The sequence below is a fragment of the Choloepus didactylus genome, chromosome 1 (genome assembly GCF_015220235.1).
Source record: "Choloepus didactylus isolate mChoDid1 chromosome 1, mChoDid1.pri, whole genome shotgun sequence".
Classification (NCBI taxonomy): domain Eukaryota; kingdom Metazoa; phylum Chordata; class Mammalia; order Pilosa; family Megalonychidae; genus Choloepus; species Choloepus didactylus.
In genome coordinates, this window is record NC_051307.1 from 37,943,708 (window position 1) to 37,968,871 (window position 25,164).

General features: G+C 35.8%; 1 protein-coding gene across 1 annotated transcript in view; it reads right to left on the reverse strand.

Moving 5' to 3' along the window:
- The window catches only part of LOC119531831 (multidrug resistance-associated protein 1-like), a 78,765-nt gene that overhangs the window by 37,967 nt on the left and 15,634 nt on the right, over positions 1 to 25,164 (reverse strand). The window contains 11 exon segments of the mRNA XM_037833544.1: positions 741 to 903; positions 3,743 to 3,910; positions 8,304 to 8,480; positions 11,105 to 11,231; positions 11,577 to 11,643; positions 11,737 to 11,821; positions 13,217 to 13,363; positions 14,792 to 14,901; positions 14,904 to 14,928; positions 16,907 to 16,972; positions 19,196 to 19,450. Of these exon segments, the coding sequence (XP_037689472.1) occupies positions 741 to 903; positions 3,743 to 3,910; positions 8,304 to 8,480; positions 11,105 to 11,231; positions 11,577 to 11,643; positions 11,737 to 11,821; positions 13,217 to 13,363; positions 14,792 to 14,901; positions 14,904 to 14,928; positions 16,907 to 16,972; positions 19,196 to 19,450 (1,390 nt within the window).

Genomic DNA, 25,164 nt, shown 5'->3' on the forward strand with positions numbered 1-25,164 from the left:
TTTCTGGAAAGTTATAGAATGAGGATCACAATGATGCGCTACATGAGAAACCATCTATAGCTGTAAGTAGAGATGACTGCACAAACAACTTTCACAGCAGGGGAAAACTGATCTTGTGGAGTATTAAGATAATGGTGCATTTCAGACATCTCTATGTCCTAACCATAAGGTAAAGATCAAACCAATTCATTTACATAAATAGCTATGAAACATAATTTAAAATACTAGGACGACTGTAAAAAAAAATAGTAAATAAAACCAATTGCTGACTCTTAAAAGTTAGAGAAATATCTTTCTCCAATGCCTTTCCCTAGATTCTTTTTCTTTTGTTTCTCTCCCTCAAGATGCTGCATTATACCTCAGATGTTTAAAATATTTATTATTTATTTGACATGGATTTATGTTCCTAGTTCTTAATTTAACAGTAAGCAGAATGCTTAACCCCATTATATTCTAGACCTGAAACAGAGCTTATAAATCATCTGATCTCTTATTTCAAGACAAACAGACCCTGGGGCACTTAAAATTTTGCTAAGATATCATAAATGAGGTTGATTTTTAACCGTTATGTCCCAATGTATTTGTTTCTGTGAGCCAGTAATCCCTACAGAAGTGAAGGTGCCCAGCTCTGTCTTAAGCAGGATGAAAGAAAAATATGTACTAAGAAATCAGGCAATTAATGTGCTTTCTAAAAGGGCAGGCATTCTGTATCTTAGATTTATTTTTCATTGTGTCCTTACCTTTTCCTTCTTCACTGAAGGCTTGAAGCAAATTAGTGAAATTTTTGGTTTTAGACAGAAGCTCCTGGTATGTTCCCATGTGTGCTACTCTGCCACTCTCCATTACAACAATCAGATCCATCTTTGGCAGAAGTGTGAGGTTGTGTGTCACTAAAATACGAGTCTGAAAAAGAAAGTGTTTCAGTTCTTAGATTACACAAAATGGCATAAATGATCTATTTTTAATGCCATAAATGATCTATTTTTTAAAAGCTACAATCACTTTTTTGTTGTATTTACTATTTCAAGGGGCAATTTTTGGTAATTCTTGGTAGATGTCAGCCTAAGGCAGGTATTTCACAATATTTCACAATATTCCACAATGCTGCTAGACTAAGAAATAGTTTGCAAATGAGACTTTATCCCTTTGGTTCAGGTGTTCTTCATCTGTTAGAAATGAATCAGTTTCATAACAAAGATATCTGTTGTCCTTGCTTACAATTTTTTTATGTACTACAGCATTACAAAAAGTGTTTAATTCAAATCATAATTTATTGTCTTTACTTAAGAATCTTTCAAATCCATAAGTCTGTATAACGCCAACAGTGAACCTAATATTAACCATGTACTATAGTTAACAGTACGATTATAAAAATGTTCCTTTGTCAATCCTAACAAAATATACCACAGTAATGCAAGGTGTTAGTAACAGGGTGGTATATGGAAGGTAAACCTACAACTTCTCTAAGAAAGAAAGAATCTTTCCTTATTATTTTACACATAAACTATGTCTAAACAAGAAGTTTTAGCTTGATTCACCTAGATAAGTAAAGACATTTGTATTTTATTTGCTTAAATACATTATTTCCTAATATACATTTATTTAACTTTTTCTTCCAGAATGCTGTATATTAATAAATATATAAACATATATTATAGAGAAAAGTGTATGGCTTTGTGGTCAGACAGACTTGGTTTAAAATTTTTGCTGTTGTCAGGTTAAGCAACCTCTATCGGGTCACTTTGAGCCCGGAGTTTTTCATATCTAAAATACAAATTATGATTAACACCCCTCTCAGAGACTTGCTCTAAGAACTAAACAAGCTAATCCCCAAAAAAGTATCAAACATGGCATGGATTTAGTGACGAATTCCCTGCTTCTCAGGTCCTTTCATCAAATAGCTGAATTATTAGTATTGCTGTTAAAAATTAGTCATGTGTGACAGACTGAATCATGAATCCCCACAAAAGAATTTCTCAATCTTAATCTGCATCCCATACAATGGGTGTGAACCCACTGTAAATAGGACCTTTTGAAGATGCTATTTTTAGTTAATGTGTGGTCCAACTGAAGCAGTGTGGGCCTCAATCCGTATTACTAAAGTCTTTTATAAGCAGTAGGAATTCATACAGTCTGAGGCCATGAAGAAAAAAGCAGGTGGTCAGTGGAAACTGGAAGAGCAGACACAAGGAGAGAGAGAGATGGCCATGTGACTGAAGGCAGAGATGCAAGTCAAGGAACCCCAGGAATTGCGGCAAGCAAGCGCCAGAACACTACAGACTTCAGAGAGAAAGCATGGCCTCACTGATGCCGTGATTCTGGATTTCTGTTTTCCCAAACTGTAAGCCAATAAAGTCTTGTTGTTGAAGCCAACCCACTGTGTGGTATTTGTCATAGCAGCCTGGCAAAAACTAAGACACTGTGTAATAATTCCAAATTTTAAGTAATAAATAATCAATATAAAAACTGTATTTTTATAAAAGTTTTATACATCAAAATACCACTTTGTAAAAATAAATCTACCATGTGCTGAGCCCTCGAGCATGGGACTTGCCCTTATGAAGCTCATTACCACAAAGGAGAGTCTAAAGTTGTATGTAATGGTGCCTAAGAGTCTCCCCCTGAGTACCTCTTTGTTGCTCAGATGTGGCCCTCTCTCTCTCTAACTGAGCCATCTCGACAGGTGAACTCGCTGCCCTCCCCTCTACGTGGGACCCGACTCCCAGGGGTGTAAATCTCCCTGGCAACGCAGAGTATGACTCCCGGAGATGAATGTGGACCCGGCATCGTGGGACTGAGAGTATCTTCTTGACCAAAAGGGGGATGCAAAATGAGACGAAATGGTTTCAGTGGCTGAGAGATTCCAAATGGAGTCGAGAGGTCACTCTGGTGGACATTCTTATGCACTATATAGATAACACCTCTTAGGGTTTAACGTATTGGAATAGCTAGAAGTAAATACCTGAAACTACCAAACTCCAACCCAGCAGTCTGGACTCCTGAAGACAATTATATAATAATGTAGATTACAAGGGGTGACAGTGTGATTGTGAAGACCTTGTGGATCACACCCCCTTTATCTAGTGTATGGATGAGTGGAGGAATGGGGATAAAAACTAAAGGACAAATGGGGTGGGATGGGGGATGATTTGGGTGTTCTTTTGTCACTTTTATTTTTTATTCTTGTTCTGGTTCTTTCTGATGTAAGGAAAATGTTCAGAGATAGATTGTGGTGATGAACGCATAACTATGTTATCATACTGTGGACAGTGGATTGTATATCATGGATGATTGTATGGTGTGTGAATGTATTTCAATAAAACTGAATTTAATTAAAAAAATCAAAAAAAAAAGATTGCAACTTTGTAACCAAATAAATCCCCTTTATAAAAGCCAAAAATAAATAAATACATAAATAAATCTACCAAACCCAAACCAACTCATTTTGACACAATTAATCCTCTTAGAAGATGGCATTGGTCTATGAGGTAACAATCACATAAATTGAGATCAGAGTAAGTAAACTTGCAAGCAAAACTTTAAAAATTAGTCACTAAAATTTGTCTGTAAAATAGCAATATAAACCTTCCAATTTTTCCATGTGAAATTTTGACTACTTTGCTTAAACAACACAAGATAAGTGGAATTTTAGGCACAGTCCTTTGCAGATAATCACCACTCTCCTTCACTCCCACAAATTAAAAGTAAAAAAAAATAAAAGCATAAGTGACACTATTACTACCTTGTTTTTTAAAAGGCCCGAGGACCCCATCACTTTTTCAAAAAGCTGCTTTCCAACGTGAACATCAACTGCGGACAATGGATCATCCAAGAGGTAGACGTCTGCCCCACTATAGACAGTTCTGGCCAAACTTACTCGCTGCTTCTGACCCCCACTTATATTCACACCCTGGAAATGGAATAGGAGAGAAAATCAAGACCTGAGATAAAATGTGTAAATCTCAAAGCACATGTAGTTATATCCAAATGTTCTAGGAAGCAAGAAGAGGTAACCACCCAAGATTAACACTAAAACTTAATTTATCCAGGATTTCCAGTGGCCTATTCCTACCCTATTTTCCTAATGTAGGAGAATATTAACCAATAAATCTACTTTCTCTTACCTGCTTACCCTCAAAGGGAGATTCTGACAAAGAGAAAAGGATACCCAATTCCCAACTCTGAAAAGTTGTACCTGTAGACTATTAAACAAAACTTTGGGCTGCTAACCATATACTGACACTACTGATCATTTTTAATTGACACAGAGGAAATTGAGAATAATTGCTAAATTACCAAAGCAGTAATCAATATGTCCTATTTTCTCCCATAGAAAGATTAGTACAAGATCCTGTTGGCAAAAATACAACTCTAAGAAGCAAGAATATGGAATATACATCACTCCATGTAAGAATTAAAGGTGACATGTACAACCATGTATGGAGAATTACGTGGGCAAGCCCAATTTACTTGATTTATTTCATATTTAGTGTTTACAGGTCTGGTTTGAAAGCTCTCAGTGCATCACAGAACTTAGCCAATTACCAATAATTACAAAATGTCATTGCTTCTTTGCATTTCTCATCCTCTTCCTACTTAACAAACATCTCCTTTATATGACTATATTCTGGTTCCTATGCTAGCACTTCAAATTCAAAGATAAATGAATCAGGGCTTCTGTCATGAAGAGGAATAGTTTAGGAGGGAGACAGGTATGAAAAAACATATACTATCTATATGATGTGTGTGTGTGATGTGTATAAAAACCCTGATGAAGGAGGAATCAGTTCTTAGGGGTGGGGTAGAAGAGAGAGTGGATGATACGGCATGAAATACTTAATTGATTTGAAAGACTAGCCGGTTCACCAAAGGAATAGGGTAAGATGGAAAAAGGCATTCCTCTCTGGACTACTGACCCCAGCCCTCCTCTTGAAATCCTTTCCTTGCTTGGTTCTATGACAACATTTTTCTTGGTTTTTATCATTTGCTGACTCCTTGAAGCATTTCTTTATAATTTTACTGTGGGTTGAAGATTCCAATACCATGCTCTTTCTCAACTGTCTTTTCTTCTTGACTCCTTAAATGGTAGAATCCTCTAAGTTTCTACCCTGCATATTTTCCCCCTCATTCTAAGTGATATAATCAATTTCTACATCATCAAGTATCACTCAGCTTTTGGTAATAATGTCTAATATGTATTTGCCAAGATTCTAAATGTTTTACAGGTATTAACACTTTTAACTGTCACAAGAACACAACAAAACAGGTATATCATTATCATTTCTATCTTATAGAAGAGGAAACTGAGAGTTTGAGTTTACGAAGTGCTTTAGGACCGTATCTGCAACTGTTTTCTGTATTTTCATCCTCTAAACACAGCTTAAATGCCTCAAACTCATTAAGTTTAAGATGACTTTTTCCCATTCTTCCCTCCCCAAACTGCTTCTCCTTTGTTCATTATCTACCAAGGCATTTTTGACACCTCAGGATTCTTTATCCCCTTCTTCATTAGTTCACCAAGTCTTCTGTACCGTGAGTGGAAAAGGTTAAGAGTTCAGAAGCCAACTATTGTGACTGTGATGCCTGAATCTTGTTTTTCAGCACTTCCAACTGTATGACCTTGGGAAAATTAGATAAGTTTTCTGACATTCACTTAACTAGCCTGAAAATGGGATTATCGCAATAACTGCCTCATGGGGTGCAGAGGGCACTGAATGAGTGTAAAACACTTAAGACAAATACAACACTGAGATGGACACAGTCACTGTTAGCTACTATCTTTTTCATCCAATCACTCCTCTTTTCAATCCATCATCTGCCTTGATATCACTTATCCTGTAATTGTGTCATCACCTTGCTTAAAAACCTAGGATGACTACATCTCCACTCTTCTATCACCTATGAGCAATGGCAAATTCCTTAGGATATATTTAAGACACTTTTATTATGGCATTTACTCACCTTTTCAGCCACTCTCCCAATCCTCCCCTAAAGTGACAATGGCCCTGCCAACCAGACTAACTTGCCCTTTCAAAACAAGGCAGAGGCTGTTCACTCTGCCTGGGAGCCCACACCCCTGCCCTTTCAACCCAAATACTGCCCATTCTGAGAAGACCTCTTACAACCAATCTTCTCCCCAGGGCCCCAAGTGCAGTGAACCATTTCCTCCCTTTCCATTGTCCAGTGCCTTATTTACAGGTCCCACCACTGGGACGGGTGATACCCACATCAGTCCCTCTTACCAGCCTATAAACTCCTAGTTCATCCTTGTATTCCCAGCATTTAGGTAGTGCCTGACAATAAACAGTATCAACAAATAATTAACAATCATTGGCAGAGGTCCCCTAGACCATAAATCCCCTAAAGGCAGCAATGATAGCTCTCACTCACCATTATTTGCCCAAAGGTAAAATATGAGAATATAATAAATTAATTAATGTTTGTGGTCAACTGAAGAATTCCAAAGGTGAAGATGAATAAAAGTGAAGGAAATTCTACAGTAATCTTGGCTGTCTCACAAATAGCAAAAAAACAAATTTCTTCTGGAATGTTCATTTATATGTTTATTTTAAAGATCATCAGAATGGGAGAAATTTAACTATAAAAAGCAGATTTTATAAATGGCAATAGTATTTCATGCCTATATCCAATCTATACTTATTCTTTGGGTTTTTGTTTTTTCCTTTTTAAATTCTTTCTAGTTACATGCTAGTAGATATTTCATATTATTAGGGATTCTATTTTATCAGCATATTTAATATGTATTAACAAGTTAAAAGAAGTCATGCTTCTGTACTTATGGTGCCATTTAGCCTAAAGACAATAAGACGCCAGAAAAAAAAACAGATGTTGGAAAGTGTGCCGGTTTGAATGTATTGTGTCCCCCAAATGCCATTATCTTTGTGGTCTTGTGGGACAGACTTTTGGTGCTGATTAGATATGCTTGGAATGTGCCCCACCCAGCTGTGGGTGGTGACTCTGGTGGGATACTCCCATGGAGGCGTGGCCCTGCCCATTCAGGGTGGGCTTTGATCTGGGGAGCCATATAAATGTGCTGACTCAAAGAGACTGAACGGAGTGCAGCTGTGAGTGACGTTTTGAAGAGGAGCAAGCTTGCTAGAGAGGAACGTCCCGGGAGAAAGCCATTTTGAAACCAGAACTTTGGAGCAGATGCCAGCCATGTGCCTTCCCAGCTAACAGAGGTTTTCCAGACACCATTGGCCATCCTCCAGTGAAGGTACCCGATTACTGATGTGTTACCTTGGACTGTAACTGTGTAGCCAAATAAACCCCCTTTTTATAAAAGCCAATCCATCTCTGGTGTTTTGCATTCCGCAGCATTAGCAAACTAGAACAGAAAGAAATTATTCCTATTTAATACTATAGAGAAAATATACCTGCAAAGCAAAGGCAGAATCAGTCTGGTTAAGGGGTGAATTTTGGTTAACCCTAGATTAAATATTTCTACTTTGTACAATTTTGTTACATAATATATTTTATTTATCATTTTATGTAGCAGAACTAATAGACAATATGAGGTCAGGGGTAAAAGTGCCTCACAATGTTATGCCAACTCTCTTTTCAAAATTCAAAGCACTCGATGAGGATTATTTGTTCATCTTCATAACACACATGAATGGTAGGCAGAGACTGCTTTTGCATTCATATTTGATTAATGGATATTTTAGTCACAGGTTGGGGATAATCTCTTGGGATCACACTTTGGCTCACGGTATCTGCCTTTTTTTTAATTCTGAAATACTGGACAGAGTAATAACCATTCATTACAAAGATAAAAATTAAGCAGAGCAAAAAATTAGATGACTGGAAAATGAATTCTTTAAGTGAGAATAAGCAAACATGGATTAAGCACATTAATAACAGCATCATCTCAAACCCAGCCTTGGGTGCCAACCACTGGAGACTGGTACTGAGGCTCTGCTGCTACTGACCTAGGCATGGCTTTGTATTCAAGAGACAGGAAGAAAACAAAACTATTATTCACTCATTAGAAAATGAACAGCGTAGTGCATTTAAAGCAAATGCTGATGATCAAATCTTACTCCGTTTATTATCCCATGTGGATAATAACCACAGAATTTCCTACTGATTTTTAATCTGTTTTCCAGATATTCAATTATTTGTCCTTAATACTGTTGTCTCTTTTATGGCAATTGTATAATGATTTTTCTAGAATTATAGTTGTATAGTTCTTTAAGATGTCAGCAAAAAGGCTATAAACATTTCATTAGCACAGCTAAATAGAATTTTATTTCTGTATATGATAAATTATATTTCCTCATTCTTTCTCCAATCTCAGTTTGATCTCCGTTGGGTAACTGCTCCAAATCTGGAAGGAGAGCACAGGCTTCCAATACTTGCTCATAAAACTGCTTCTGCATGACGGAGCCAAAGAGAATGTTTTCTTGCAAAATGCAATTCTGAATCCAGGCCTGCTGGGAAACATAAGCCACAGAACCCTAAAAAAATTAAAGAGGGAAAAGGAGAAGTTACATCATCATGTTAAAAGAACATATTTAGTCCATGTTTTTTGCTTCCTGTATTTTTCAATTAAAAATTCAAAGTACCCCTCTAATGAGTTGATTTGTTTTTCTTATTTACTTTCACCATAGCTTCTACCAAAGTTATCTTTCTCTGGTGGGATTCTCCAGAAGCAGATGTTGAAACAATGTTTGGGTAGGAAACTGTTTATTTGGAATCAACCACTGTGCAAGGAAAGGCGGTTCGGGTAGAGGGAAAAGTCACAGTGTGATATGGACCTGATAAAGCTTTGCCCAACCCTTCAGACTGGTATGGAGGACTTGTCCCATGTTAGGCCGAAATAGCCTGGCCTTTAAGGGCAGAGCCTCAGGCCATGCAGCTCTCTGCAGCCCAGGCCAACCCTGAAGGAGCTGATGCATTCCCCACAGCTGGATGACAAGCTCTTCCTAAGAGAGATCTGTGCAGCCCATCTCTATGCCTTGCACATAATCACTGCTTCTATTTTCATTTTTTGGTGACTTTATGGCTTGAAATAATTTTTAAGTATATGACAATCTGCTGCAAAAAATATCCTCTTAACTAATCTTACTCTTCTTGAAAAGAAATCTACACATATGGAGTATTTGAACTAGAGTCCTACTTCTCAATCTGTCCCATGAACTCTATCCAAACACTAATGTTGGTGTTATTTTGACTACTGCACACTCTGTAACAATATCAGCCATTTAAAGTACTTTCTGACGTAGATATGCATGTAAACATTAGCCTTTTGATTTCTAGTAACTACTTTTTAACTACTTTAAAGTTTAAATTTTAATTGTTCTTTGTTGAGCATGTCAGACATTAAGACATATAATGGCTTTTGATCAGAAACAATATAATTTTGATCTGACCTGATCTTAAACACAAAAATAATAGCTCTTGAATTGCCTTGTGAAGCTTTGAATTGCCTTTGATTAGAATAGCATATAAAATCAGTTCACAGTTGGTAAATATTTTGAATACCTGCTGCACATTAGGAAACTTAATGGGAACAGAGAATAAAGAACTGAAGAAAAAGGAGAGAAGACTGAAAAACATAACATACAATATCAAAAAAACTAAATTCTATTGTTGTGAGATACGGACTAGATTTTATCTTTATCAACTGCTAATTATTTTTAAAGTCCAAATAAAAGGCTGCCTTCTCTCTGATTCTTTTTCCTAAGTTTCCTATGCAGAATTTGTCATTTTTATACTTTGTATCATTTTTTATATATGATTTAGACATTTATCATAACTGATCTTGGTATATCTCTTGCTACACTAGGAACTCTATAAGAAGAGGGACATATTTTATTCATGCTTGTTTCCCTGGTACTAAGTGCAGGCACATAGTTGTGTACTCTGTTAATGTTCGCTTGGTGAAAACAGCTGAATGAAAGGAAAACAAAATTAATATGATAGCTGTTATGTTTGAAAAGGACACTCCCTGGTCTATGAAAAGTTATAATCATCTTGACGGTACAAAAAAATGGCTGATTGCAATCATTGTGAAGAACACAGGGATACAAAGATAGTCAAACTTAGCAAGTTGTGGTGTTCATTAAGTATAATTTTATCAGAAGAAGTACTAGTGATCACACTTGATCCTAAGCTGAGTAACAGTTAGTAATGCTGGAAGAGGAATAACACAAAATTAATCATTAAAGGACTGGAGTTAGAATTTAATTCCCAGAGAAGAGAAGACAAGGGTGAAGAAACTGGTTTCAAATCCTTAGAGCTTCTCTTCTCTTTTCAGAGGTGAGAAGGAAGGATTGAGCTATCATTTTAACTGAGTTACTTCTGCCTAAGGAAGAAATATATGGCTAATCTAGTATTTCAAGAAAGAAACTGCTAAGAATTTGTTGAACTCTTTTCCTATCAACCTTTAAAAATAGGATGCTCCCTCCTGCCCTTTCTCCCCTGCACTGTAAACTGTTGGGATTGTGGGTCACAGGAAGAAGTGGGTATTTTCATTGAACATTGTTTAACATTCCTCATGAATGCAAATTTGTACCATTAAACCGACTACTCTTGGTGTAAAATTTTGACATGTGTATAAAAATAAAAAAAGGCCCTCCCACCCCCCCCACCCCCCAAAAAATAGAACGAGTGTTTGGGAGTAGACCTCTCCCACAATCCAATCCAAAGGCTGCATCTGAAATGAAGTTGCAGATTTTGAGGTTTCATTTCAATAAAAGAGCCTACCCCTGAGCTGCTACAAGACTTCTTAGAAATGGAATGACCTCAATTACTCAGGCAATCTTACAATGAATGATAATTAGAAAACCAAACAAATCACATTTATTTCTGTATAATTGGTTACAATTCAGTTAAAATCATCAAACAATTACCATAAGCATTCATATATGATTTGCTGAAGTATTTGGGGGACAGAATGCTGTTATTAATTCACCCATGGTTAATTTCTACAAAAATTTAAATGTTTGTTACAAACTAGAAATGCCCATTAAATATCTGCATCTTCAATTCAATTTGATAAATTCTTATTGACACTCATAATGTGCTGGCTGCAGTCTATTACACTAGGAGTTGTGGAAGAATATATTGTTGACATTACCTTCCTTTGGACTACTCCTGTGAGTTTCTCCATTTCCCCCAGAATGGCAGAAAGCACAGATGATTTTCCAGACCCAACCTGCCCCACAACAGCCACTAAAGCTCCTTCTGGAATCATTATGTTCAAGCTGAATGATAAGAAAAGGAGAGTTGATACAAGAATGTCTTGTTACAGTTGTTTTTAATGTACATTCCTAGACAGGCCACTTTATCAGCACACTGGCCATCTTGTTCAGGGCTAGTCACATTAGTCTACAAACACCCAACCTTCCAAAATGCAAACTAAAAAATGAACAACCAGTGCTGCTGAGGCAACAGAAAAAGTAAATAGCTGAGAGTAAAACAGCTATGAAAATAAAAGATAAAGTTTAAAAAAAAAAGCCAAGTTAATTTCAACAAATTCACCTACCTCTTACAGAATTCAATGCTTCAAAAAAAAAAGTATTTAAAGTTTTTCACAAATCATGACTTACTCTTTTAGAATCGGAATCCCTGTTTTATTCCAGGAAAAGGAAGCATTTGTAAATCCAATGGCGTGATCTAGGAATAAAAACAAATACATGATGCATTTTAGAACCAATTACTTCCAACTTAGGAGTCAAATAAATATTGAATGCAAAGAGGAATGCTGACCTCCTATGTAGTTTGTTTCAATGTTTTGAGGAAGAATTTCCTCAGTGTTGAGAAAGTCTTCCAAACGACCCAATGATATCTTTGTCTATAAAAATAAACACAGATGGAATTTATTTTGTTTGAAGTAGAACTGAAACTAAAAACTGTTTGTAAGATGTATAGTATGATGAAAATTTTAGATGCAAATTGAAGATATTGCTATAAATATTTAGCAAACATAGTTTGTATTATTTTACTGTTATAGATGAATTCATCTCTAAGGAGAAAGAACAGTTTCAAGGATCAAAGATCAAAACAAACACCATCATCCAAGCAGGAAAGCAAGAGAAGAGGAAAGAAAAAGTCCTCCTCATAATTCTAAAATATCCATGACTAATTAATCAAAACATAGAAAGATTAGTTTTCATAAGCAATTTCAGGTGTTCTTATTTATTTAGTGAAGGCAGCAGTATATCACAGGGAGTTGGAGAATACTTTGGCATACCATACCTTTAGCTAGATTCTTATTTCAAAAGCAAATCAAAACTTGTTACTCTAAGAATTGATATTTTCCTTAAAAAAAAAAAAAAGTGTGCTGCTAAAACAAGTGTCAGAAGCGTCCCAGCAAAGATACTTCTGTGCCCTCTGCTGGTGAATATATATAAAATAAAGTAAAAAAAGTATGATGGGACAAAAATGGCTTAATGGTACTTATTAATCAAATATGTTTCTCTTTATTCCAATATAAAAAAAAAATTTAAAGGAGTAGTTCTTAGATTAAAGGGCTGATTTCACTAAGCAATGGTTCACTTTCGTATGAACCTAGACTTGATGAAAAGGATATGATGGGGGAACGACCAGAAACCCAGAAAGAAAAAATTTAACTGATCAAATCTTGGACACAGGGAGCAAGGAACCCACTTCTTTGGACTCTCTTCTGATTGTTAGCAGTTTTCTACTGATTGTGGGATCTAAATGGCCTTCAGGGTTTGGAGATTTTTAGGCAGGTGGATTCTGATATCTCATACATAGTTTGATGGCAGACTGCTACTATCAATACACTTTCTCGCTGCTTATTCATCCCATACATATGAAATGCTGCTGAGCCGTATATAAACATTCAGATCCAGTTTTGTACATGCACCTGATTGTAAATTTTCAACTGAAAACACAAAATGAATTGTCTGATGCCACAGTGTCTAAAACCAGCTTTAAAAAGAAAAAAACTAAGTAAAAGAAACTAATACTTAAATAAAACAACATCATATCATGAAATATTTAAAATGTCACTTTGGCAGAGGAAAAGTATAAGTAAGGAAAACAGGATTCCTTTCATTCTGTAATTACCTCTATTACTCATTATCAGGAAGACTAACCTTAAAAGCACTGTTAAGCATGAAGGGTTAAATGACATACAGAAAATAGGACAAAGAAATAAAATGATCAAAACCATAGATTTCAGAACATAATGATTCTTAAATTAAGAGTACTCTGGATGTACCTGGACCACTGTTGAGATCACCGTTGGTAAATCAAACAAAGGGAGCCTCAAGATATTAAACAAAGACATAGACGTGAACACTTTAGTAGCTGTTAAAATATTTCCTTCATCCAGTAAGAAATAGACACTGAAGGTGGCCAGAGATACCTAGAAAATAGATACATCATTTTCTTCAAATATTCACTACTAACAACATTATGAGGTGCAGTCTCAAAAATTAGGACAGAAAATTTTAGTGTCCTTTTTTTGGGGGGGAGGGGGGATACAGAAACTCAGTAGTATTGCAGAAAAATAGAAAATACAGGTTTAGTACAGATCATACAATTGCACATCTTAGACAATTACACCCTGGAAACCATATAGTCCAGCTCCCTTTTTTAAGATATGATGTATTCTTACTAGAGGTTTTCTTTTTTTCCCATTTGAAATGAATACCAGTTAATCTTTTTTCAAAGTAGTGACTTTTGACATAAACTTATTTTCCAGTGGTGTGTGCATACACTCAAACTTATATGTACTAATTATGTTTTCCATGTTTCATAAAATTATCTGAATAAAGAGTAAATAAATCATGGCTAGTAAGATTTATATGTTTTCTTATAAATTTCCTTTAGAAAACATCGAAAAGTTCATTTATGCATGGAAATGTATTGACTTGTTATCATGTGCATAGTATTGGCTTAAGCAAAAGCCTCTTATACTTTTCTATCAAGAGTATTTCAAATGCAAATATTGCTTTCACTTCCATAATACCAACATGTTTGTTTAAATGAGAAAAATATTTTAAATTATCAACAGAGAAAAATACAGAACTTTTCCTGTCCTTTACTATCACCTGCAGTGGTAACTGATTAAATTGGTGCTCCAATTGTATGTGGTTTGCTTATCCTTTAGCTTTCCACCCATTGCTACATACCTCAAGGCAATTTACACTCTAGTTTAATTAAATAACATGGGACGACTGCTGCATACATGGTGGGATAGAAAGAGAACGACTTTGGTTCATTTCACTTTGCTTTCAAATACTAACTTTATGGCTTTGAAGATGTTTCCAAAATATTATGAACTTCCATTTCCTCTTAAGAAATGAAAAAAACTAATGCCTCATTAGTATGAGAATGAAATAATGCAAGGTTTATAACTTGCCTGGTTTACAGAAGAAATACACAATAAATGTTACTTCCCTTTCCTCCTCCGTATATTGTGACTTTGGGTCCTGCTTAAAAAGGGTTAATCATAAAAATTAAGAAATTTTAGAGCTGGAATGAAACTTGGAAATGTAGGTTATATTTTTTAAGAATTATGAAGGCATATGTTCAATCTGTGAGAAATGTATAAAGTAAAAGCTAATAATGTATATACACATTCACATGCACACAAATCAATGAGAATACAAATATTTTCCCTTCTTTAAAAATCTTGTCTTCTAATCTACATAAATTAATGACTGCATTTCTTGTATTTCTTTTCATTCAGAAATGGATGATTTCACTTGAGGCATCTAAACTCTAGGTAATTTGGAGATGAGTCTGTGAATCAAATTTGGAAATCAAAACAGGAAATACACACACTCACCAAGAATGGGAAGCAAGTTAGTGTCAGCATAGAAAATACAGCAAGATACCCAGCTGATTTTTGAACTTTCAATTCCTGTTCTCGAATTTCAATAATCTTCTTTTTATATGAAGGTCCCATGCATAAAGTTTAAGGATCTGTAAAGGAGTTAGATAATGACTCTTTGGCAATCAATTTCATTGAAAAATTGTAAACACGCACACATAACAAATACTCACCCACCCACACATATATATAATTGTGGACATAAAAAAAAAAGCTGTGCTTACAAAGAAAAGTGAATTATTTCTGTTTTCAACTGAAAAATATTTCCTGGAGTTGTGGTTTTTCTGGGAGGTGGAGGGGGTGGGGGGAGAGAATCACCATTTCCCCAGTTTCAAATCCGTCCTACCATCAATACTTATTCCTGAGCCAGACTGTGGCAACATCCCATCTCTCAGTACAGACTCCACCTCAGTTTCTGTCTAGCTCAGTCCAGTCACTCCTCCAGCTGGTTCAACTCTTCCTTGTCCACTCCTCATTTCTTAATAACATAGCCCCTCTGACCAGCCTCCCAATTTCTTCAAGACTGATACCTTGGTACATAAAGCCATTCTCTGAAAGGTGACTGGAGTTTTGAGATTTTAAACTATTTGCTGAGATGAAAAATGCTGAAAGGCAGGATCACCACATTTATCTCATTTTAGAGTGAGATAAAACTGCAAATTCCAGCTCCATCTCCTACAGGCTCTGTGAATTTAGACATGACATTTAACTACTCAGAACCTTTGTTTCCTTATTTGTAAAATGGGCAATAGGAATCTTTTCCCTGAGGTTTATAAGAATTCTACAAGAAAACAGATGCATAGGGAAAAGGAGAGCCTGTGACAGATAGAAAACGTTCAATAAGTGGTCATAATTATCATTATTATCAGAGAGAGACCTTATGCAGGTGTTATCAGACCCCCAGGATGCTGAGGGTCCAATCTCTTTAAACTATCCTGTCATTTGGACCTCTACATTATTCCAGCCTAATCTCTGCCTGGACTGCTATTTGGACTTTGCTCAGACACTGAGGAAATGTTCTCTAATTTTACCTAAACTGTCCTAGTCCTACTGAAAAAACAAAATTCCTTTTGAGAATACCAATATTTAAGACCTATGAACGTACATTGCTGTACTGTTTTGGATGCAGGGGCCAGAGAGCTTCAAGATACATGTGAATATTACTTTTGGCTGTGTGGTCTTATTAAATAATGAGTTCAATTTCAGAGCATTGAAAAGGTGCACTCTACATTTTACTTAAGGCTACTCTTAATTTCAGAGTAGACGTAAGTGGAAATCTGCCCCCTTTTCAAAGTATCTTTAATCTAACAATTTCTTTCACTTCAGTAATGTACAAATTTGTGAAAGTTCTATGCAGTACAGTGCAGCAGAGCATTTACTGAATCCAAGGTGAATCAATGTGTACATGCAGTGGGTATATCCTCCGCATATAATAATAGATGCAACAGATAGAGGAAATTTCCTATGCAATTGTCAGTGCCAGAGGAAATTCGATATGGGCTTTGCAAATGTTGCCTCTTAGAAAAATCTGGTGAAACATAATCAAGGTGCAATAGGATTTGAAATTTTGTATATAAAAGTCCATGATTTCACCCGTTTTATCACAGAAAAAAATATTAGTGGCATGAGGATGTAACTTTCCTATGGGACAAATAATTTAGAGCATACATCTTTTGTAGAACAGCATTTGTATGATCATTTCTGTCCTACATAAAACAACCTAAATGACATCTGATCAATTCCCCTGTATAAATCTGCCTTCTCACTCTTGCCTGCTTAATCCCATCTCTTCTACCTAAACCCTTAAGTAATACTTTGTGTCTTTGGGGATATTTGTGGTTACTATGGGTGAAAAACAAAAAGAAAATGTCAAGTTTTTTTACTTGGTTTGGCATGTAAATGCTACTTTAACAATAAGAATTCTAATATATCTGAAATCTGAAATCTCCTCCCCCAAGTTGCACATATATATTTACTTTGAGATACTGAGAATAGCAAAAAAATTATTTGTTGACAAATTTATAGCCACACTCAAATAATTAAATAAAAGGCATATCTCTTTTATATTACCTTAATTCCATGTAAGATTTCATTGCGTAGTTTTAACTGTTTATCTTTGGTCTTCGTTTGACTTTTCTATTTAATAGGAAAAAAATGAAAGCACATTTGACAAAAGTTTGTAATATATTTACTTGCATGGCCACAGCTATTATTTTTAAAAGATACAGTCTACTTCCTCATTTTAATATAAGATTTAGTTAAGGAAGATCCTCTTAGAGTATTCATACAATATGATTCTATTGATAATGTTGGAAAGTAATTATAAGTAGATGTTTAAAAATTTAAGAGTAATAAATAATGGAATAAAAGCAGGATGTGTACTTTTCAAAATTGTACAAAATATATTCATTTAAATATGACTTGATTAAAATTGAAAAATTAAAATAAGAAATACCCATATTCTATTAAAATGGGGTACAATTTAAAAACTCTCTTAACTATTGAAAATGTAAGTATGACAGGAATGAAAATAAAGCTTTCTATATCATAAGCACATTATCCTGAGTGCTATTAGTACTTTAGTAATTAGAGTAACTAAAATTTATATTTTCAAATACTGGAATTTTCCTTTTACAAATACAAAGTAATTTTGTATATGAATTCAAATATTTAATAATCATAATAGTTTATATTTAACATTGTCTGAATATTGCTTATTAAGGATTTCCTCCAATATCATCGCCACTTTTGCGTTGTATGTACTGATAAACGTTTTTACATCTTATAAAGAATATGTTTACAAGTTAATACTCATGATATTATGTTTCCACAATTTAAAGGTGCATTTTCTGTTTAGTATATGTGTTTATAATATTGCAGTCTCTTTGAAGTTTCTAGGACTTCAGATTAAGGTTCCAACAATGTATTTTTATTCCAAATAATTTGATTTTAAATGTCATTATTTAAAAAACAAAATAATCTTAAAAAAAGTTTTTAAAGGTTATTATAATTATAAACAAACTTGTAATCCTAAATCCTAGTGTGTTTAATATTTCTGTTTTAGAATTACCTGCTATATGCTAGCTCTCATCCCTAAAGACTAGTCATCTTTTTAGTAATTATTTGGTAAATTCAGAAAAATATAAAAGAAGGTAAAAATTACCATTATTTAAAAAGTATTAAAATAAGTGAAAAATCTCCCCTCCCTCTATGTAATTTCAATTCTACAGGTACTTATTCTTAAAAGACTGGTGCTTTACCTCCAGATTATTTCTCTGCTTATGCAAATAAATTTATAGCTTTATCTATCTATGTATATATTTCTCTATCTATCCATCTCTCATACATTTGTACATTGGTATATTCACATTTTTAAAACTGGACTCATGGTATATATTTTTAAGTGTGTGCATTTATGTGAGTGTGTATCTATTTAATTTGCTTTTTCCCCTAATACATATATGATGGACCCATTTCAAAGTCAGTTCATATATATTGTTCATCGCTGATCCATTTAAAATAATAAAATATTTGATAAGCAATGCATCTGCTTTGTGTGTTCACTTAACCTGTGAAATCATCTTTCTCCCCCACTACAGTTTGATTTCCTTCAAGGCAGTGAATGATTCTTTGTTTCTCTATTACTACAGCTATACCACAGTACAACATGTGTGCATAGCATGGTGTCAAAAAATATATTGACAGTAATATGAATGACTGAATAAAAGGAAGAGAATTCCAGTTAATTCAGTTAAGCATTTATTATCCACATGTTGCATAAAGTCATTCCTTGCTCACTTTAGCCACTAGACTCATCATCACTCTTCAAAGAAGCCAAGCATGGCCCCACCTCCAGCCTGTGCACACACTGCCCCTTTGCTTGATGTAGTCTTTCCATCAGTTACCCACATGAATTGCTCCCCTACCATGTACATACACCACATCCTTGGAGAGTACATTCCTGTCCCTGTAGGTAAAATGGTGCTCTTCATTACTCCATCCATTTACCCTGATTTGTTTTTCTTCATACACATATTATCACCTGATATTATGTTATATATAACATAATTTGTAAATGCATTTACATGCCTGATCTCTGTCTCCCCCACTAGTTCCATGAGAGCAGGGACTTCTCAGTTCTCCTCATTGTTATATTTCCTGTGCCTGGTGCAGTGATGGGCACAGGATAGACGCCTAATCAATATTGGTTGAATGAATGAGTGATGATAAATTTGGTTTGTTTCTATTTATAAGTACCATTTCCTCTGTATACAAAAAAAGCTATATGTTATTGTCAACTCAAATCAGAAACCTCAGCTTCTGTTTGACATAAGCAACAAACAGTCATCATTTTCTTACCTTCAGGTGTTTTATTCTAGTAGCAACCAAAGCATTTATTGGGATAACAAGCACAAGAACTGCAACCCCTGCTAACACTGCTGGACCCAACTCCTGCCAAAGGAGTGATATGGCCATCAGGATTTGAAAAGGTGCTGACCAGAGGAGATTGAGGTTTGCTGTCAAGTCCATGAGCTGTTGGGCATCTGCTGACATGAAGTTGATAATTTCCCCAGTGGAAAACTTTTTTCGAGAAACACTAGATAAAAATAGGGCCTGGAAAAAAGAGAGGCAAAAAATTTTAAAGTGTTCTGTAGATCATGAAGCATCCATATATTAAAAAATGGTAACTTTTAATATATTTAGGAAAATACACAGGGTTACTTAATTGCATTTGGGTTATTCCTATAACATCAAGGGGCATGACTTTTAGATGAGTAAAATGCAATTATTGATCAAAGTACATATTTTGGAATTCAATGTGTATTGGTAGAGGGTAACATTTGGGTTCCTAAACAAAGGTTTACCAAGAATGCTTTACAACCTGTTAATTGCAAAGAAATCTACTCTAGAAGCAATGAGGCTCTCCTCCATTTATTAGCATTCCTATAATGTTAAAACATCTAAATTTATCAATACAAAGCACATAAATAAATCAATGAATACTGAATGAATACTGACAAATATCAGGCTGCTAGAAACAGTGGAAAATTTAAAAAGGACATAGTCCCAATTCTCAAGGAAATTACAGTCGAGTTGTGGAGCCAGGCTACACACACACAACACACCTCATACACACATTGTAAGTGCAAAAACAGCTTCTAAGGGCCATGGAAATTTAGAGGCATAAGACTACTGCAAAGACTTCACAGAACAGATGGAAAGACACCTTGTGCCGGTTTGAATGTACTGTGTCCCCCAAATGCCATTATCTTTGTGGTCTTGTAGGACAGACGTTTTGGTGCTGGTTAGATTTGCTTGGAATGTGCCCCACCCAGCTGTGGGTGGTGACTTTGGTGGGATACTCCCATGGAGGTGTGACCCCACCCATTCAGGGTGGGCCTTGATCAGTGGAGCCATATAAAACATGCTGACTCAAAGAGACTGAAGGAGTGCAGCTATGGGTGACGTTTTTAAGAGGAGCAAGCTTGCTAGAGAGGAACATCCCGGGAGAAAGCCATTTTGAAACCAGAACTTTGGAGCAGACGCCAGCCATGTGCCTTCCCAGCTAACAGAGGTTTTCCGGACGTCATTGGCCATCTCCAGTGAAGGTACCCGATTACTGATGTGTTACCTTGGACGTTTTGTGGCCTTAAGACTGTAACTGTGTAGTGAAATAAACCCCCATTTTATAAAAGCCTATCCATCTCTGGTGTTTTGCATTCTGCAGCATTAGCAAACTAGAACACACCTTTACTTCCAAGGCCCAATTCTCTTATACCAGTATATGTTATCTAATATTTGCATAACAAATCCAATATCCCCACATGCATTGTAATAGGCAACCTCTTATGAAGAATACTGGTAAAAATCCATTTAAATGATTCCCCACCCATCTAAAGTTTCTAGTGAAATGTGTAAATAACTGCAAAAAAGAGTGGAGAATTAGTACCTGTACTGAAAGCCAAGTATAATGTCTATCCATATGCCAAAAATTTAAAGAAAGTTCCACTAAAATGACTAAAAGAGAGACAGGATTGAGAGCTAAACTAACAAGAGTAAATGAGATATGGAGGCACTCAAAATCTACTGATTCAATAAGAAAATAATGCAGAGGCCAAGGAAAAAGCCCATCTGGAAAATAAGCGGGCAGAGTCCTCGGTAGAACACCCATAATACTGCCTGGTTTAAAGAAGAGGCAGTTAATGAAGGGAGGGCTGTGGGGCTGACCGTGGGGAGGACACAGCCTTGGGAAGTTCACAAGGTGCTAGCATCCCCCTAGAACAGTTTCCATTTCTGCACAGTAGATTGGAGACATGTCTGCTACATTTCTGAAGTTGTGCTGGTGATGAAATAGGATGACAACTTCCAGAAGAGAAAAACACAAAACAAAACTATTCAGTACAACAGTTAAACTTCCAGCCATTTCTCCTCCAAGTACAGCTCTTTAAGCTCCCACTAGTAAGATTTTATCCACCTGCTGTGGCTAAGTGAAAGAATAGAAATCCACACATTGTAATTCTCATTTCATTAAGCCTATAGCATTTTTAAATGAGATCCATTGATTTCTAAAAGTGTCTACCTCCCAACTTATAATTATAAACAAATACAAACTCTTTTCTACCACACTTCTAGAAGGACAAGATAACTAATATTTAGTATTTATAATACTAGATAATTTAGTTCAAAATAACTGAATTACCCAAAGAATCAAACAAATGCTCTCCTTTGGGAAAAAGTTATTAGAATAAACTTCTGAAAATAATTGAATATCTTTTTCATCTTTACAGTCAGAGAAAAAGATATCCAACAAAAATGAATAAGAAAAATGGGGAAGTTATTTTGATAATGAAAACATGATTGTAAAAATTTTTGTAAATTCAGTGAAGGCACCAAAATCCCAAATGGATACTATGAGAAAAACTTTTCCCAGAAATTAAAGAAAAACTATAAAAAATGAAATGATGAAAGAAAAGATTTAAAGCACGGAGAAAAGGTACAGGAAATCACATATATAGCATATGTATATATATGTTTGCATATAAATTTCTTTATCCATTTCGAGTAATTAAAAAAACAGTCTCTAGAACAGAATAATAACTTTACGACCATGGAGAAGTTACTCAACTGCTGAGTTTCCATTTCCTCACATTATTATACACTACATCTACCTCTATAACTACAAGTGAACATATATCTGTATCTATAAGCCAGGCACATAATAGTGCTAAAACAGGGCATAAAAGCATTATATATATGTATGCACATGTGTTATTTTACAAAGACAGAAAGAAAATAAATAATTAAAGAAAAAAAATAGAAGACAATTTATCTGGGTGAAAGAAAGATTTCAAACCAAGATGCAGTCAGAAGTACCAGCCAAATTAATTTGAAAACAGAATATTTTCTAATCCTGGTGAAAGTTGTGAATTGTAAGGAAAACAAAGAAATCCTATAAGTACTCAGACATGGGAAAATTAAAACAAAACAGATTATTCTAAAATGGTGAGGTTGGATGTGGGAATTGGCAGCTGCTATCTCATCACAACTAACATCAGAAAACAGTGTTGGAATGGTTACAAAGGGAAAAACTTACTTCGTATCTAAGAATTCTATATTCAGCTATGTATGTTTAATTACAAGGAAAACAACGAATCACGCAATTACAGAACTAAAGTATATCACACACGTACTTTTCCTAACATAATTACTCATGGTATTCTATTCACTGATGAATGAGTCCAAACGAAGAGCACATGAATAGAGAAAACCTGATCCATTTAGTCACTGTCTCAACAAATAGCTACTGAACACTAGTAAGTGCCAGACACTACTGTTCCTAGGTACTGGGACAAACTGATAGAAAACAAGCAAACAAAGAAACAAAAAACCCTACTTAATGGGGGAGCCAAACAATTAAACATAAGCAAATCACAATATACACAGCACCCTATTGTTAAGCTTGTTTTAAGGGTGCATTAACCCACATATTTTTAGCTTCTGTAAAATAATGCTTTAGTATCTATAAGTGTCTCCAGGTGGCCAAGCCCCAATTCAATATAGACAAGCCAATCCCACCTTGGTGAGCTCCTGCACAATCCTTGTACTTTCCCACAAAAACCAAAATAAAGACTCTTTCTCAGTCCCACTCACTCTCTCTGCCAGGTGACCAACCCTGGTGTTTTCCCCACGTGGCATGGCATGAACTGTGAATACAATAAAATTTTCTTCACTATGTCAGTCTCTGTCTCTTGATCTGCATCTAGCCTTACCATACCTCACACAAAGTGATATAAACAAAACAGAGGCATATATAGAAAAATAAAGCAAAGTAGGGAAGTGATAGGAGAACCTAGTTCAGGGTCAAAACAGACCTCTTTGACAGGTGACACGTGAGCAGAGCAACGTGAATGAAGTAAGGCAGTCTAGGCCATGCTGGAAAGATATGCATGGTAAGTAGTAAACCGATAAATGGGGGGGAGGGAGGGAGTAGCATGTGCGTTATAATACCATATTTGCAAACAACAAGGGGAACACAATTCATTCCAAGACAGATACAGAACAAGTAACTCCTAAGACTTCCCTCCTCCCCAAGAAAAGAGTCTGTCAATCTTAGACCAGGCTTACCACCTCTAATAATAAGCCCTTGGTGAGGTCAGGCCCCAATTTCATAATAATATGGGACATCTAGTACCTGCTACAAGAGCCACTCAGGACCTTGAAGGTATCTAAATATCAAAAAAATCTGATGTTAAAATTTATATAGGATGCAGAAGAGAAATGGAACAACTCCAGTTAGCTCCATGGAGAAAGACTCCCTCTGTTAGGCAGATAGAGGATAAAAGACTCAGAGGAAAGGCCTGCCCTATATCACCACCCAGTTTCAGATCCCATCCCAGTGTGTGAGTTGATCCCAACACACAGGTTATAATGTCTTCTGCTTCTTGTGTGATGGGGATTGGAATTAAGCTGCAATCACTAAACCATAATCGCTACCACAAGACCCAATGAGTTAGATGAATTGCTGTACTCGTTTGACCCCTGAGTGCCCTTAGTTGCTAAGCAATCTCCAAGTGACCATCTGTTTTCACCCCTGTAGTCACTGTTTTCTTACATTACCTCCAGGTTCTCGTTGCCCCTGCCATGGGCTCTTGAGCAACACTTGATTTGCCCTTTTATTTCTGACAGCTTCCTCTCCTTTCTACTGTAGTCCACTTCTTTATGCCTGTTAATCCACCCAAATCCTCTATCCAAAATCTAGGCGCTAGACATTAAATGAAATCCTGTTCCACATGGACCATATATCAGAGAGAAGGGTTAAACTGCTCCCTAGACTGTGAAATATTGCCTGCATGTTCAGATTCCTCCAAATTTACTGCCTCTGGAATTAGGACATAGACAGGCTATCTGACCCAGTATTTGGGCTGTGCTCTTGACTCCTTTGCAAGATCAGTTACCATTTCCTGGACCAATTGGTCCTGGGTCATTTCAGGATCCCTAAAATCACACCATGCCCCCATTTTGGCCCAGTTTTGCAAAGTAGCCTGTGCTGTTTCAGGCCCAGTTCAGTCTAAACTACAATACTTCCTTCCACTTATACAAATTCTACTGCTCTCTCAAAGACCATTTCAAGCCTTCTTTCTATGTGAAACCTTCCATAACTGCCTGCAACCCTCTGGATTCCCTGATCATCTGATCTCTTATAAAATTTATTCAGCTCCACACATTTATAATATATGCTAATCCTTCTTCCCAACTTCTTAAAGGCAGGGGCTCATTCATTCATTCAGTCAGTCATCCAGCCTCTATACAAATATAGGAAAGTTACTGGCTTAGATCATCAGGATACAGCAGCTATATAAAGTTCTATTCCAAATTTTGAAGAGCTCACAGTTTACAGGGGAACACTGTGTAACAGTGTACAACACATCTGTTGGTTGAATAACTGATTGATAAATATGGGGAGGTGAAAAATCTTCAATTGTTTATGATTATGATGTGAATTAAAGGTTACCATGTGGCTCTGGATAGTAAAGAGGTGAGATTTGAACTGAACCTTCAATAAAGGACAACTTAAATTTTAGGTTTATTCTAGGCATGGTGAGTAGCCAGGTTTGGGGGGCAGGGCTTAGAACGAAAGAGAAGCAGACAATGAAGACACAGAGAAGGATGGATTTGTTGTATGGGAAAAATGAAGTAGAATAATTAGAGGAGGAAGAAAAAAGCAATATGTGAAATGAAAATGATTGTGCAAATAAGAAATTTTACTGATACATAAATTTGGAAAACCATGGAAACACTAAATTCCTTTTACTTTCTAAAGAGTTAAG